The 17,654-nt window shown below is 35.9% G+C and overlaps 1 protein-coding gene across 2 annotated transcripts in view; it reads left to right on the top strand.

Annotated features, from left to right (window-relative positions):
- The window catches only part of LOC143730981 (mannosyl-oligosaccharide 1,2-alpha-mannosidase IA), a 207,551-nt gene that overhangs the window by 178,113 nt on the left and 11,784 nt on the right, over positions 1-17,654 (top strand). Inside the window, exons 5-8 of one of the 2 annotated variants that reach the window (XM_077221592.1) lie at positions 9,725-9,819; positions 13,166-13,289; positions 14,843-14,936; positions 17,535-17,650. In XM_077221592.1, the coding sequence (XP_077077707.1) occupies positions 9,725-9,819; positions 13,166-13,289; positions 14,843-14,936; positions 17,535-17,650 (429 nt within the window). Of the gene's footprint in view, positions 1-9,724; positions 9,820-13,162; positions 13,290-14,842; positions 14,937-17,534; positions 17,651-17,654 lie in introns of both variants that reach the window. The other variant, XM_077221591.1, reaches the window with a different exon arrangement.

The following is a 17,654-nucleotide window of genomic DNA, read 5'->3' as shown; positions in this document are numbered from 1 at the left end:
CCATCCGAGTGGTAGAATCGTGAGGACGGCGGCGCTGAAACACTTGTTTATCGGAGGAGCACAGCAGCGCTTTAGCTAAACACACTGTCCTCTATTTTGGCAGGAAACTCTTGGAAAGTAGATTACGGTCACTCCAAAACATAGTTTGACAGTTTCCATACAAGAATGCTAAGGGTCACACACAAAAACACCCTCTTTTGAATTCTTGAAATGAAAACACAGATGGTTTGCTTACCTTTTTTCCATATGTTTTTATCTAATAAGATAAAGATCTTAGTCTGTTTTGATTTTACATCTTCACAACTCCATACCTCCACATATGTCCTTCATTCCTTCCTTTTTTAATATTTCTCTTCCTTGTATTTTAGACATATTTTTAATAGAAATTAGTAGTCAAATACACACTAATTTTTTTACGATACATAGCGTTTTAAGATGTTTTACAAAGAACAATCGTACAACCCATTTGCATTTGAAAAAAGGTAATAAATCACAGTATATGTTATTGCAATACTCAGCATACTGAAATACATTCAGAATCGCAATAATATCATATTGTGGGGCCTCTGGTGATTCTCACACACAGACACACACAAACACACACACACACACACACACACACACACACACGTGACTGACACAGGGTACAGAAAATACAAACCTTAACCAGAAATGTTTTCAAACAGGAACATAACACCTCTTGCTTAATAACACGAAGTCAGTTTTGTTTATATAACCCAAATATCACATATTACACTCCAAACAACATCCATCCAGTTTGGTTGAGCTCTTTAAAATACTGCCCTATTTTCCTATAAATCATTAGAAAGGTCAAAAGTTCTATTATAAAATATTAAATTATTATGATAAAAATCTGTGGTGGTAATTTCTTTTTGTCAGGAAATGTTATGTATCCACTGAGAGCGAAAAAAAACTCTACACTGGAGAAAAACGTATGGATTAGCTTTAATCTCGCCTTGAATTATTTTTATTTTTTTTACCAACGTTTTGATTTTTTTTTTTAAACACGAAAATGAAAAAAATGAAAAAACGTTTTCAACATACATCCAGTTTGGTGTTTTCGTGTTTTTTATCAAATAATATTCGTGTTTTTTTTTTTATCAAAACGTTGGTAAAAAAAAAAATATGAAGGGAGAGTTTAAGGCGAGGTAATTTAAAAATTACTTTAAATTTTAATATTTTTTTCCTATAATTATTTTTATATAATTTAATTATATATATTAGATTATATTATCAATATATTATATTTCCTATTTTCATTCTAAATAGGGCGTTGAGCATTAGTGAGTACACATGTAAAGTTTGTTTCATTCAAACTCGTAGCCGCAGAAATAACTCATAGAAGTCATAAAACTTATGATGTTCCAGTAAATCCCTAATATGGACAAAGGCATCCAGATATCGTTGTAGCATAATAAAACACAGATATAGATAGAGACGTTTTGACTAATGAAACATGAACACAATAAACAAAAGACTGCGACAATATATGGCTTATCTGTGTTCTTCTAGACATCTCGCATATTTTCATAAGAATAAAGTATATTTGCAGTATAATGCAATGCTTATCAACCTAGCCTTTATCACCCTATATTATACTAAAAAATAATCAATCAGTTCTGCATTATTCTATGATATGAACTGTGAAGCCACATCAGATCATAAAAAGGAAGTTATTTCAAACACTCGACTGAATAAACCTGAACTGTTAACATTATAACATCTAATTTTACATCTATTTAGCCAAGAGAGAATCAGGGTTAAATAGGCTCCATTTTCTGTAAAATAATAAATAAATAAAAATGTCTTTAGATTTTGTGTTGAAATAGGATCTGGACATGTTCTGGTCAGGTTTGTGCTATGATGTATGGTTTCTCTGTGTCCTCTCATCTAATGCACCCGGAGGAGCATCATTTAGCCCGGCTCGTCCTCACAGACACATACACATCCTCCACAGTGCTAATTAGGTGGGAAGGAAATGTTATGGTCCCGCTGATGCTTTTTCTCTGCATAATACGACCAGAGAATCTCTGTAATACGATCACAGGAAAAGAGGCATAAATAGCAGCGACTTGCACATTATGCCGAGTTAATAAACGGAGAATCCGTCTAAATCTGACTTCTGATGCCACGAATGCGGCTGGTTGGGGGAAATTTTTTGTGGGTAATTTATGATTCTTTTCTTGAGCTCTGAAATAAAGTTTCAGGTGTAGCATAACGTAATGAATAATGCAGCACCACTTGTTCAACCCGAACGTCACCGAGAACAAAGACTTGAGATTTACATGCTGGTAAACAGGCGGCAGATAGATCCATGTGGTGAGGTGGCTTTGTTCTGCGGAGACGTGAAACAAGCGTGCTGCTACATCAAAGCTGTGTCACCTGTGCTATATCTGCTTCATGATACACAGTGTTCACCCTTTATTACTGAGAGGATCGTTTACAACGCAACCATCTGCAATAATAATCTCATGCATAGATGAGGAAATCAGATGGAGCTTGTTAAATGTTTACCTGGATCTAGGGCTTTGCAATGACAAATATTGCAACTGCTGCAAAAATATTGTTCTAAATATTCTTTAAGACTCACCTGATAAGACGAAGTGCACACATATTATGACTTGTTGACTTTTTCTTCAGAAATGCATCTGGGATAATAGTGTATTTTGTCTTATTGCACTGGCAGATATTTGTATGCAGATATACATGTTTTTATGACTAGGGTTGGGTATCATTTTCATTTGTATAAAAATTAGTGCTGTCAATTGATCGCATCTAACATAAAAGTTTGTGTTTATTTTATATATGTATATATATGTGTGTGTGTGTGTGTGTGTACATATATATGTGTGTATATATATATAGATATATATGTATGTGTGTGTGTGTATGTGTATATATATATATATATATTTATACACACACACACACACACACACACACACACTCACACACATATACATATATATATATATATATATATATATATATATATATACTTACTGTCTTATTTTTTCCAGTTACTTTCCTCGTTTTCTCTTTTTCCCCACGTGTCTTTGTTCAGTAAACCACTGATATTTTGCCTTAGCTGATGGTTAACGCACGTCTGAGGCGTTTGTGCTGTAGTCATCAGAACGGCTCTTTGAAATCGCTGCTGTTATACAGAAACCATAATCACACTTCAGCACCACTGCCACCGCAACTGTCAGCGGCCACAACAAAGCTGAACGCTGGCATTTCCTTCGGCCTTTAGTCTCTCCATGGAAAAGCAAAGCCATCACCTCTTTGGCATTCAGCTTGGGTGGATTTGTGGTGGCCTTTTTCCAAAAGCAGCGTCTGAGACCATCTCCACTGAAGCAGAGCTCCAATTAGAGCCGCCGGAGGAGACACAAGAGCTTCAGCCGGCATGCACAGACTATTCATGCTTAAAACTATATTTAACTGAGAATATTATTGGAGTGGAAGTCAAAAAACCATCCCAAAGCCTCAATATGGTTATGTGATCTAACTTTTTGGACCATTCTTTTGACTTAGCCATATTTCTAACTTGCAGTCACTAGTGTTCTAGCTCAAGCACACCTCGTGCAGCTAATGAAGCCCTTGATTAGTTGCATCAGGTGGGCTTGAGATAACACCTTTTTTGCAGTGTTGTGCTGTTGTGAGGGATTCTATTCAGGGGTTGAATAATTTTGAAACTGCAGAAGTCATTAAAAGTTGCATTTCCAGTTAAATTTGGGGAAACCACTTGAAACATTTGTTGTGTTGAGCTATTTCAATTACTTTTGTTTGATTTGTTCACTGCAAACAGCTGAAAGTCTGTAAATTTAGCCAATAAACCTGATTTGCTGTGTGTGTGTGTGTGCGTGCGTGCGTGCGTGCGTGCGTGCGTGCGTGCGTGTGTGTGTGCGTGCGCTGTACATATATATTAATACTGTACAATATTTGTTTTATATATTTATATATACATTATATATACACGTTTTTAAACACTCTTAATGCTCACCAAGGCTGCATTCATTTGTTCAAAAATACAGTAAAAACAGTAATATTGTGAAATATTATTACAATATAAAACATCTGGTTTCTATGTGAATATATTTTACATTGTAATTTATTCTTGTGATCAAACCTGAATTTTCAGCATCATTACTCCAGTCTTCAGTGTCACATGATCCTTCAGAAATCATTCATGCTGATTTGCTGCTCAGTATTTATTAGTGCTGAATTATTAATATTAAATAATTATATTCAATTATAATATTAAATAATTATATTCAATTATAATATTAATCAATTGATATAATTATTAATATGAATTATTTCTAACTTTTGACTGGTAGTGTATAAAGCATTTAATTTGATTAGTTGAGCTGCTAAAGTCCTTTCAATATTATTGAAAACAGCAGTTTGTGCATGCTTTTGTAATTATTATGCAGTTTTTGCATAAGCTGATATGTTAAGCTGATTTTAGCATATCAGTTAGTATATGGACTTTAGCATAAATGAATACGTGTTTATGATCAAATTCCATGTGTTCAATTTTAATGACAATTGACAATTAAAATTCCTTGGAGATGCTGAAGGACTCTCATCATGTCCCGGGCTCGTCCGAGCATCAGGCAAGATGCCGGTGAGAACCTCCGCACATGCTTCATGTGGTTTGGTGAATCTCAGAAATAGAAGCTGACAGTCTGCATGACTCCAGCCTTTTTGCAGTCTTGTTAAAAGAGCTGCCGTCTTGAAAGCATCCGTCAGACTCCGATGTGAGAGAAGGTGAAAGTGAAATGCTCTGGATGCATCTTGGCTAGAAGGGCATGATGGGAAAAGATGCAATATTTCACTGCTCAGACTTCAACCAGGCCTTATACGACAGTTTTATGACAGTTTCTTCCATAAAAGTGCTGTGTGTATTTCATAGCAGCACAACATCAGCATTTTCATTGTCAATAACTGAAAATAAACTAAAATGAAGGGTTTGATATATTCATGCCATAGGAGAACCTTTTAAAGTTCCATTAGTAGATGTAGTAATAATAATAATGATAATAAATTAAAAAGTTTAGTATTATATTATTTAAAAAAGTATGTATTATTATTTAATTTATTATTGTTATTTTATGGAACATTCTTATTCAATAAGATTTAAATTATTAAAATCCTATTATTATATAAATTATTATTATTATTCTATAACATTTTAATTCATATTATATTATAATATAAACTATTATTAATATTAATAATGACAATGGCAATTATTAAAATTATTATTCTGTCATGTCATATAAATGTTTCTTTTATATGTAATATTTCTTATATTTTCTTAACAATAACTATGGTATTTTCTTTCCTGGTTCTGTTGAAATAACACAAGTCGAAGTTTGTAAGAAACATCAGACCTCAAAGGACCTCAGATCTCTTCTGGATAGAAAACCTGAATTGCTTTTAAATGAACTCGAGATGAAGTCAGAAAGCAATTGTTTTTGATTACCAATGTCAGCACTCTATAAACAACTCTATTTAATGTGTTTCCATTGTCTTATATCAACATCATCAACGTCTTCTGAATCTGCTTCTGTTCTATCAGTATTAAATGGACAGTAGCGCCTAAATGACGTCCCAGGATCCTCTGCGTTCATCGTGCATTTATTCAACTGATAAATGTGTGGGTTGCATCCGTCGCTCCTCGTGGGATCTGCTCATTTACGGCTTTATCGTCCACCGCTGTTTGTTTTCTGAGGTGCAGCCTCCAGTTAGATTGTTTGACAGCAAATGGCCTTTAAAAAGTCATTTGTGTCTCCTGAGCTGTGCGTAAGTGTCCTGTAATTAAGTTGAAAATGTCTCCTCTGCCGGTGCACAGTCAACTACTGCACACACTGATGATGCTCACAGAGGTCAAAGGGCACATGCGTATCAATGACCTTCCTTCCATTCCTGAGGCGCATGTTTGCTCTGATGAAAATTAAATATTAACTCGAGGCTAGTGTTACTTTGCCCAAGTCTGTTTTTCTTTGACGATCACAATGTGTGTGCTAGAGAGAATTGTGTTCAGGCTAACAGTGAAATATTCGTGCCGTCTGCTGCCATACTGGATCAATACTGCAAATTTCCCACGACAATCAGGATGATCTAGTGTCAGAGACCAATGCAGTTAAAGCAATAGTCAGCCGGAGTGAGATTTCTCACTCTGTTTATGTAGTTCTTCCATAAAATGACTAATCTTATCAACTGTCAAGCTCCAAAAACGATCAAACTGCAGCATAATAGTAGTTCATAATGAATGCATTATATTCCAAGTCTTCTGAGTTCATGTTGTAATTTTGTGCGAGGAGCAGATTTAAATTTAAGATATAAAAATAACGATTTTCTTTGAATTACTGTTTGAAGTAATTTCCGTCTGAAGGCTTTTGTTTTAATACAGTAGGTTTTACCATTTCAGTCTGTCTACTTCAAAATTTCACGTTTAATACAATGTGTATTGCATAAATCATATGCATAACTTCTATGATGCTTTAGTATCATCCTGGAGCCTTAAAGCATCTCAATATTAATTTAAATCTTTGGAAGAAAGAAATGCATACTGTTTGGAATGACATGAATTAAAAAGTTGTATCATTTGCTACACTGTTGCTTTAATATGTTAGTGTGTATTACCCATGCTGTCCTGGCGTTGTGAAGCCTCACAGATGTTCTTCTGTCTGGGACGGATGCGTCTCCAGCTATGGGTCATTAGTGGTCTGTCTGATACGGAGTGCAGGGAGCCAATCAGCTTGTTCTTCTCATCTCAGCCCTCATTTCACTCCTGCACAGATGCATTAACCTGGAGATGTGCTGCCCTAGTTCTAGCAGAGGGCACAGCACGTCTCTCGAGAGCCCAGCGGTTTCGGACAAGTTTGACCTTCTACTGGTGACAATTACAGTGCACTTTATCCCATCGGTATACACACTCATATTTATATTCATATTAATATTTTATATATTATATGAATATTTATTTATATATATATATATATAAATATATATATATATATATATATATTAAATAAATGTGTGTGTGTGTGTATATATGTGTATATATATATATATATATATATACACACACACGTTTATTTATTAATATATATATATATATATTAATAAATATTCATATAATATATAAAATATTATATATTATATGAGACACACACACATTTATTTATTATTTTATATAATAAAGGAAGTGTGTGTATGTTAGGGATGCTAACGATTAATCAATGATAATAACTTGTCAATAACAAGTTAATCAATAAAACTCAATCATGGATTAAGCAAGGTCATGCGTGCGCTACTCAACCGTGAAACACGTAAAGCAGACACAAGGAAAAATGAAGCGAGCTTGCCGGAGTTATGTTTGTGACCAATTTACGTTAAAAGGCTGGAGTTACACCTTCATGACTATAAGTTTGCATGTGCATTTGCAGAATTTTGTTTTGTGCAAATGTAAGTTGTAATATGGTGTTCATTTTGTGTAGGCCTATCTGATTTATTTAATATAGGATGCATTTGTGTAAGAATTAAGTGCGCCGGTGATCATTTTCAGCCCATGCCACTCAAACAGCAATGCACGAGTCACGACTAATAATGACTATGATTTGGACTGTCATATTACATAACACTATAAAGAGAATCATATTGTAATAAATCGTTATATTTGATTATTAAATAAGTAATTTAATAAATTATCAATCACATCGACTCATTTTACCATCATACTAGCCCTTTATTTAGATTAAAAAACATTCTCATTAATTTGGTGAGAAACATTGTGTTTTGAGCAGCATTTGCAAACCCTGTCATGCTGTTGGCTACTGTATATGCCACTGCCGTAGTTTAACAACACCGTGTCATGTGGACAATTAGTCAGTATTAATATTAACGCTTCATTTCAATACGGATATCAATGAACATAATGGTAACTTTCAGTTCATTGATTGAGTCAAATTTTTATTTAGTTGCCGCTCTGATCAGTCAAGTGTCTCAGAGTATTTTTGAACTATTCATTAAAAGAATCAACTCATAAGAATCATTCATTTTTGTAATCAGATTACACAGGTTGAATGTTTGGATTCGCTAAAAAGGACTGGCTCATAAGAATCATGTTCGTCCTACATTACTGCAGTGTATGTTTATTTATACATGCAGCCGCGAGAACAATTCAATAGAAAGATGTTTTCAGTAATTCTGCAGTACAGTATCATTTTATCACATTCAACACAGACTGCAAGCTCACATTCACAACTCGGGTAAATATTATTTATTCTGGTATTGAAGATCAGTGTTGTTTTTTACCATGATAAGTTGCCACCATGTTGCTAAGGCATTGTTGTGGTTTCCATGGCTTTCCTGTGCTGTTGCTAAGGTATTCTGAGTGGTTTGCTATGTGGTTTTACCGTATGAAAAAGAGTCCTGCACCTTTAAGTCTCTGTGATACTCTGGTCTGGTGCTTCCTTCAGTGTAAATCTATGGGAATTTTTTTTTCACCCGTTTTATCGCCCACCAGGTGAAAATCATAAGTCTGGTTTGGGACGAGTTGCACATTGAAGTTTAATACTTAGATTTAGAGGTTTGTTCAAATCACTAAACCTAAATCACAGCAATAATAGTAAGGCAAGCACCACTAAAAAGAGCTTAGAGAGAAATATCTCTGTCACCAACTGTATTTGCAACCGTCTTTGTGTAACAGCCGACATGAGCGTTAAAAACACATCTTGAGGTCTGCACACAGTTGCATTCTGCTGCACCCTCTCTAGTTTAATTCACTATTGAAGATGATCTTGTCACAGAAAAACTTTATTGTGTGGGTTCAAGGCCGTTTGAACGTCCATTCTGGGTGAATTTGATAAATACAGCAGTTGTATTGGAAATATAAACTGTTGGTGAGGAGTTTTCTGCACCTGCTACAAAAGGAGAAGTTTGAACACCAAGATACTAGACAGTGAAAAAACATGTTTTTCCTTATTTCATCATTAAATCAAATAAATTAAATATACAGTAGGTTGAAGTCATGTGATGACTGTATATCATACTACAGTTTAGAATGTTTATCATTGCATATTTTGCATACTTAATCGTGTTTGGGGTTGGTAAGATTTTTCAAATGTTTTTCAACAAAGTCTCTTCTTTTTCCAAAGCTGCATTTATTTGATGAAAAAAAAACAAATTTATAATAATATATTCCTGTGATCAAAGCTGAATTTTCAGCATCATTACTTCAGTCTTCAGTGTCACATGATCCTTCAGAAATCGTTCTAATATGATGATTTGATGCTCAATAAACATTTCTGATTATTATCATTGTTGAAAACACTTCATATTTTCATACTTCTTTCTTTTCAGTATACTTTGATGAATAGAAATTTTAAAAGAACAGCATTTTTTTAATATAAATCTTTTGTAACATTATAAATGTCTTTACTGTCACTTAAAACTGATCGTAATTAATTATCTGAATTAATCTTACTGATAATACTTAATACTTAACTGAAATATTAATTTCTGTCACTAGCAGTTTTTACCATGTATCTGACCTGGATAGCATGTGGAAAATGTGCCAAACGTTTAGAAAATGAGTCCTTTAAATGTGTGATTTTGAAGAGACACTTGCACAGATGTGTTTGCTACAGTGCAACAGCAGTTAACAGTTTTCTGTTGTTTTATCTTTCAGATATTTAAGCAGAAGGTGTTGGAGCTGGGCGAGAAGTTGTTACCCGCCTTCAACACGCCCACCGGCATTCCCAGAGGAGTCATTAACCTGGGCAGGTGAGCATCCCATGCAGCTTCTACGGGTCTGCGCACCGTCCCGTCTGTCGGCCCGAACCCGGCTAGACGCTTCCATTCACAAAGCCATATGCCTTGAACATTACCATTTCTTTCTTGTTTTCCGAGCGAAAGCTTTCTGGCACTCCTGTCGCCCACCTGGCTTCCATTAGCCCTCCAGCTCGCTCTGACAGCTGCAGGCAAATTTAATTAACTGATTCTCACGCTAATTCCAGTTAGATGAGTAACGGGAGCCGGTCCCACAGATGGGCAGGGAGAAAGCGGCTCCCGGTGAGACACTCAGGTTAGTCTTGGTGACACAGACCGAACACGCGTCACTACGCATACGGAAGAAGTCTCTTATACTCACCAAAGCTGCATTTATTTGATCAAAAATACAGTAAAAACTGTAATATTGTGAAATATTATTACAGTTTAAAACAGCTGTTTTCTATGTGAGTATATTTTAAAATGTAATTTATTCCTGTGATCAAAGCTGAATTTTCAGCATCATTACTCCAGTCTTCAGTGTCACATGTTCATTCAGAAATCATTCTGAATTGCTGATTTGCTGCTCAATAAACATTTATTGTTATCATTAATGTTGAAAACAGTTGTGCTGCTTTTTTATTTTTGTAATAATTGTATTACAAATTTGCCCAATTCACAAACCACGGCAGTGTACTCAGCCCAGGAGTCTGCACAAAAATAACAAACTAAAACAACAAACCAACACTAAGTGTTGCTAAAGCCTAACAGGGGAATGAAATCAATCTCATCTTGTCATTTACCACAAAAAGTCACTTACCCATAAAAGTGTGAAAAAAATTTATTTTGTTGGAATCACGTCCGTCTCCCACAACATTTCCTCAAACAAATCAAACGCAAAATCATAATCTACGTGATCAACGCATTCGCTTTAAAAATCTCGGACGAGCCCCCATTTGTTACAGCCGGCTCTAAGGCTGCAACAAAAAGGAGAACGGACGCGTCAATTGCTAGCAAAACATTTATTATCACAAGGGAAGACAGACATAAACATAATATAAATAACGGACATGTGTCAAGGTCGGCCAGGACACTTAGCGAAGCACAGAACAAACGAATCCATCCCAGAAGCCAACGCCGAAAAAGCACCCCACGAGCAGTCTCCACCACATTTCATACTGCATCCAACAAGTGTCAGGTGTGTTAGCCACGCCCCCTCCAGACGGCACCTAAAAGCACACACACACAAACCACGCACACGCACATACGTACAGCCTAGGCTGAGACGTCACATTAATGTAATCATACTCAATAATACTGTTTTTACTGTATTTTGATCAAATAAATGCAGTCTTGGTGGAGCAAGAGGCTTCTTTTAAAAAAAACATAAATGAAAAACTTAATTATTCCAAACTATGCAAGTGAATGTCTGTAAGAGTTGAAGTTAAATCTGTGACAACATTAGTAAGTTGCCAGGCAGCATTTAAGGCATCAAAACATTTATACCTCATTTTCTTCAAATAGTGCAGCATCACGTGTATACAGTATTTCAGACAGAAGCCAATAATAAATGTGCAATAATTGTCTTCAAAAATTACTTTAAAATCAAGCATTGATTTTTAAATATAAGCATAGACTCAGCGTCGTTCATGATCTGTTTCTTAATATTAAATCGGCTTTATTTCTCCGACCGTTGAAACTATCCACCTTTTATTTAACAAACACTTAGTTGTTTTGTGCTGGTTTGGGTTGATTTTTCCGACAAAAGTTTTCTCACTTTCCTCTTCCTCCCCAGACGTCAGCGCTATTGATCGTTCTTTCAGAAGGGAAGCGGCGCGTGGCTTGCTTTCACAATAAGAATCAGAAACAAATAATCTTGTGAATTAGTTCCACAGTTTCACCGAATGAATCCTGCAGGGAGAAACGAAGCCCGAAATCTGGAGCGGTTAATTTCAGAGTTCATTCAGCGTCTCAGTCTCTCTCTTTCTCTCTCTTTCCATGTTTCCTCTGCTCAGTTTTTTACATGCAGCAGGAGTGAGTCCAGAAGCAGAACTGTTGAAATCTTAATGACATTTAATCAAAATAAAGAATAAAATGCTCTGGATGTACTGTTCAAACTGCTCTTAAAGTATTTACATTGTTGCACTATTTCCAGATGGTCTATTACAGGTTTAAGTGTTTGAATCTCCAGCAAATGAACAGTTAAAGCACTGTTTGTTGGTTAATAAGATCTTAAGTCAAACTTAATCAGGTTTTAGACAAGGACATAGTACTATAACTACTGCGATGTCAGTTACCAATCACATTATTACTGCATGGGATGTTAGAAAATCATGTGTTGCACTTTATGTTGATCTATCCAAAGCATTTGATTCTGTGGATCATGGTCTTCTTTTGCATAAGCTCAAATGTATAGGTTTTAGTAATACAGTGCTGAAGTGTTTTTTTAACTATTTGACTGGAAGAACTAGTGTGTAAAGGTTTTTAACTATTTGACTGGAAGAACTAGTGTGTAAAGGCAGGTGTTCCTCATGTGTCTATTTTGGGACCAATTTTATTGTCTATTTCTATAAATGAACTTAATGTAGGACTAGAGCCAGCAAATGAATACTTTTTTGCAGATTATATAATATGGCTCCATCTGTAAAAGTGGCAATGTACTCCTTACAGAATGCTTTTAATTGAATTCAGACTTCTCTTGTTAACCTCAAATTAGTGTTAAATACCAAAAGAATAAATATATGATTTTTACGTGCTCCCGATTAACACTTAATGATTTTATGATTAAAACTTTTGATAGCACTCATCTTGAAATGATTGCCCCTTATAAATATCAGTACTGTTTTGTGAAATATGTAAACATCCTTAAAAGATCAATTTGCATGAGAAGCCAAACTTTGTAGCATAAAATCTTTTCACTAATGCGTTTTTTTAACACCTTAATAAAAGAAATGCACCAGACCCATGCTAAACAGTATGTGTAAGTATGTGTAATCTTATGAGCAGAACTGAAAATGCAACTTTTGGTGGTGTGCATGTCAATTCTGTGCAAACCTACTGAGATGTTTCTAGATGGAATAAATTTGAATGTCAAACATGTTTTTTTGTATAATTAATCCCATTAAAAATTGAATCATTTTTTATTTTACATTAAGCATGTAATGTTCTCGTGTGAGATGAAGTGAAGGGTTTTAGCACGTTTGTGTTAAATAGTTCCTGCCGTTAAACAAGTGCGCTGGCATCCGCTTTCCATGGTTTGGTGCTTTGTTGCCATGGCCGCACTGTTACCTGCCTGGTTGCCATGGCAGCGGTGTGGCGTGGGTGGTGGTGCTCACTGTGCCTGGTTTGCTCTCCATTGCAGTGGCACCAGCTGGAGTTGGGGCTGGGCATCGGCCGGGAGCAGTATCCTGGCAGAGTTCGGGACGCTGCACCTGGAGTTCGTTCACCTGTCCCAACTGTCTGGAAACCCAGTGTTCACTGAGAAGGCAAGAGTCATTTGTCTTCTGATGATTTACATTATTGTTGTCACCATACCAATATTTCAGTTGTCAGTACCAGTAAAATGTCACGGTTCTCGGTACTATTTGAAAAGTAAATATAATAATCATTAATAGTATTTAAATTAACTAATTTAATTTATTAGAAGTAAATAGTGCATTAAAACAGTAGCATTAAGCCTTTAAATATTGTTCAGTTAAATAAACACTGCATTTAAAAAAAAATCAATTGAAAAGTTAGAAATAAAATGAAGAAAAAAACCACATTACAGGTAACAGAACAAGTGGCAAGTCTATTCACTTACACTTTAAAGGGGTCATTACCTGGATTTGTATAGTATTTTAATATGTACACTTTGTTTGCTCAAAAAAAGCTAAAAACTATGGCTGCGTTTACACTTGGCGTTAACATGTGACCTGTATCCGGATGTTGTCCACATACACATTGAAAAGACAAGTTTAAACGCGCTTCTGATGGGAATGTTTTCCGGTCAGCGTGTCCAGGTCCGGAGGGAGTCGAGGACGCATTGTGATCGGATCTCAGTGTAATGTAAACGCAATCCAGCCATCGTGTGTGTGTGTCTGCATTCACAGGTGGACGTCACACAAACCCCCCCCCCCTGTCATTACTCCCCCTGTTCTCTCCGGAACTGAGAACTGTGTGGTTTTGCGAAACAGTCAAGTGGGAAGTACATCGCAAATATACTGAAATGTTTGCTTTTGCACCCTAAAGTTGCAGAACCCACCAATTCTGGTCGACTTTGCAACGGAGCCATCCTTTTTGTTTTGTTTTTCTGCGGAAATTCGAGATCCGATCTGTTATCCAGACACAGAAGCCACTTGATGTTGACAGGTGTAAATGCTCCATGTCCTGATTGGCTTATGATCCGATCTGCTTGATTGGATCACGGTGATCGCATTTTAATCCCAAGTGTAAATTTTCAACCCTCATTCTGACCTTCTAGGAGTGTCCCAATTTTCCTACTTATGCCCTATTCTATGCCGTTTTTGTAGTATAAATATTGTTCACTGAAAATTCCACAAAGAAAAAGTGCACTTAAAGTACCCTGATGATGCACTTAGTTAACCGAAAAATTGTTTATGGTGCGATGATGTAAAACTATTGGTCGATGTCTTGCTCTGGAGGTGGTCATATGCTAATGAATTTGCCTTCATGATATCACAAATCACACAAAATCCAAATGTGCTGTTTTTGGAGCTTGATTAAATAAATGCTTTGTTTATAATGAGGTGGACGTTTTAAGCTGTGAAACTTTCAGGATGTTTTAATGGCACAAAGATCAAGGCAATTTTGATTTCACATTTCATGACCTCTTTAATACTTAATGCATGAATCTATTTTGACGTATTCAAATTGAGCAACTGAGTAAAAACTTGCATTATAATCAAAAGTTTGGAACTCTGTAAGTATCGACTTGGTACCGAAGTACTTGCACGTTTGACAACACTAATTTACACTAAGAGGACGTTACACTGATACGGGCATTGAATGAACTATATGGTTTTGTCTTTTTTATTAGGTGATGAACATCCGAAAGCTGTTGAACAAAATGGAGAAGCCTCACGGTCTGTATCCCAACTTCCTGAGTCCCGTCAGTGGAAATTGGGTGCAGCGTAAGTAATATCTCAGTGATTTTAAATCATTTTACACAAACAGGTACTAATCTGTTATTGGTGGCATTATCAAATTAGTCGAACAAGTTCTGTGTTGTTTCCCTGTAAAATATCTAAACATCCTTAAAAGATCATTTTGCATGAGAAGCAAATCTTTTTAGCATAAACCTTACTATTTTTTCTATTCATGCTTTGAACAATAAAAATTCAAATGAAGCGAGAAAAATAAACTTCATTTAAATATTTTCCCAGACAACAAATCCTGATATCTTGTGGAGTTTTGTCTTGTTTTAAGAAGGTTTTTCCTGGAGAACAAGACACAAATACTGATTAAGAAAGATACATTGAGTCAACATGTGCATTATACCACCAATGCATATATAACACCTTAATAAAATAAGTGCACCATAGCCACATTAAACTTTTGTTGTTATGACGATCATTGTTTCCCATGATTGGAGGTATGTGTAAATGCAACTTTGGTGGTGTGCATGTCAACTTTTATAGTAGAAAAATGCTTTGGATTGTTGGATTGGCGGCATTATCAAATTAGCCCAAATATAAAAAAACGAATGTGCAAGGTGTGAGTGATAGATGATAGAATTTAGCTAATTACAGCTGTTCCTATTCTCTGGAAAAAGCTTGTGTGTGTGTGTGTAGTGTGTACGTGTGTGCATGTGTGCGTACATTTGGGCCTTCCCATCATCCAACACTAAAAACCTTTGATTATTGAGACTCAAAAAAAAACACAAAAATGTTATAATATTCAAATGTACTGTATTTGTAGATTCATACAGCCTGGGCACGCCTAGGACGATGTGCTTGAACAATGTAAAATTATGAAATATTTGTAAACAATGTTTTCCTCAACATTCACACCGAGGTTGATACCAAGTGTTTTTGCAATTCTCATGCAATTCTCTCGTTCTAAAGCAAAGAGTTCAAATCTTCTGAGTAAAATATTTCAAACTTGTAAAGATGTATTATTTTCATTGTAACAAGCATACATTTGGTGGAGTGTATCCAAACTTTTTACTGGTGTGGTGTACAATCATTTGTTTTTGTTAGTATTTTTTTGTTCTTCGTTTTTTATTTCTGTGGTTTTCTCAGTGTCTGGTGCGCTGGGTCATGAGAGTGGCTCTCACAAGCTCCATCTTTGAGTTTCACAATGCAATTATTCTGGCATCCATGACATCAATTGAGCCAGTGCGGCTCTCCTGTCAAGCAGGGACATGAGACCTCGGCCAAGAGTTATTAAAATGATAATAAATCCCATTACCTTTTGGAAATTGAATCTTTCAGATTCACCTGAAAAACAGGGGAAACATTTTTTTTTCTTTATTAGGGTGAATGTAATCTGCAACTGCAGCACTAATTGGTGTAGCATGGGAATGTCTAATGAGTTTCAGAGATATCGAGAAGAGAACGCGACACACTCTTTCTGATTTGCATGTCAATAGAGCGGAGGGCGGATACAAACATTCCTGGCATTATGTTTGTTGATTCTGATTATAGCACCAAGATCATCCCTGAACCGAACACAATGAATGGTGTGCATATAAATAGAATCCATTCACTTCTAATCCTGGTATAAGAATAACACAAATAACTGAATATCATGAAACCGGCTGGGAGATGTTTAACCTCAAAATCAAAAATGGAGAAACAAAATAAATTAAATTATAAATAAAAATATATGTGTGTGTGTATATATATATATATATATACGTAAAGTAAAATTATAAATAGGTATAATTGTAAAAATAATTGTTTTACTCTAAATAAATATGTGTGTGTGCATGTGTCTGTGTCCGTGTGTGCGTGTGTGCGTGTGTGCGTGCGTGCGTGCGTGTGTGTGTGTGTGTGTGTGTGTGTGTGTGTGTGTGTGTGTGTGTGTGTGTGTGTGTGTGTGTGTGTGTGTGTGTGTGTGTGTGTGTGTGGGGCCTGGTAAACCCTACATTATGGGGACAAAATGTCCCCATAAGGATGGCAATATCTGAAATCCTTGTTCGTGTGGGGACATTTTTTGGTCCCCATGAGGAAAACAGCTTATAAATCATACTAAGTGATGTTTTTTGAAAATGTAAAAATGCAGAAAGTCTCCTGTGATGGGTAGGTTTAGGGGTAGGGTTAGTGTAAGCGAATAGAATATACAGTTTGTACAGTATAAAAATCATTATGTCTATGGAAAGTCCCCATAAAATATGGAAACACTACGTGTGTGTGTGTGTGTGTGTGTGTGTGTGTGTGTGTGTGTGTGTGTGTGTGTGTGTGTGTGTGTGTGTGTGTGTGTGTGTGCAGACTGTGCACGTGCGTGTGTGTGTTTGTATTGGCCCATTTTAGGACCATTACAAATTCGTGTGTGTGTTTGTATAGGGACCATTACAAATTTCTTTGAGTGCAGTAATCTTTACTGTGTTGACATATTTCCTGTTGAAACAGGAAGTTGAAGCTGAACGTATCAAACTGCAATGCATAATGTAAAAAAAAATCGTATTGCCCCTAAAAATAGGCTTCGTTTTCTTAATTCAAAATATTTTGTATCATAATTTTGTGGTATTAGAGTTCAGAGTTTTTGTCGTGTTGTCTTTTCCTCAGATCATGTCTCGATTGGAGGTCTCGGGGACAGTTTCTATGAGTACCTGATCAAATCCTTCCTGATGTCAGATAAGACTGATGAGGAGGCCAAGAAGATGTACTACAGCGCTATGGAGGTAC

The sequence above is a fragment of the Siphateles boraxobius genome, unplaced genomic scaffold (genome assembly GCF_051911475.1).
Source record: "Siphateles boraxobius isolate OS27281-9 unplaced genomic scaffold, OSU_SipBor_1 84, whole genome shotgun sequence".
In the NCBI taxonomy this organism is placed as follows: domain Eukaryota; kingdom Metazoa; phylum Chordata; class Actinopteri; order Cypriniformes; family Leuciscidae; genus Siphateles; species Siphateles boraxobius.
The sequence above is the reverse complement of the archived record's forward strand: the minus strand, read 5'-3'. Positions and strand labels throughout refer to the sequence as shown.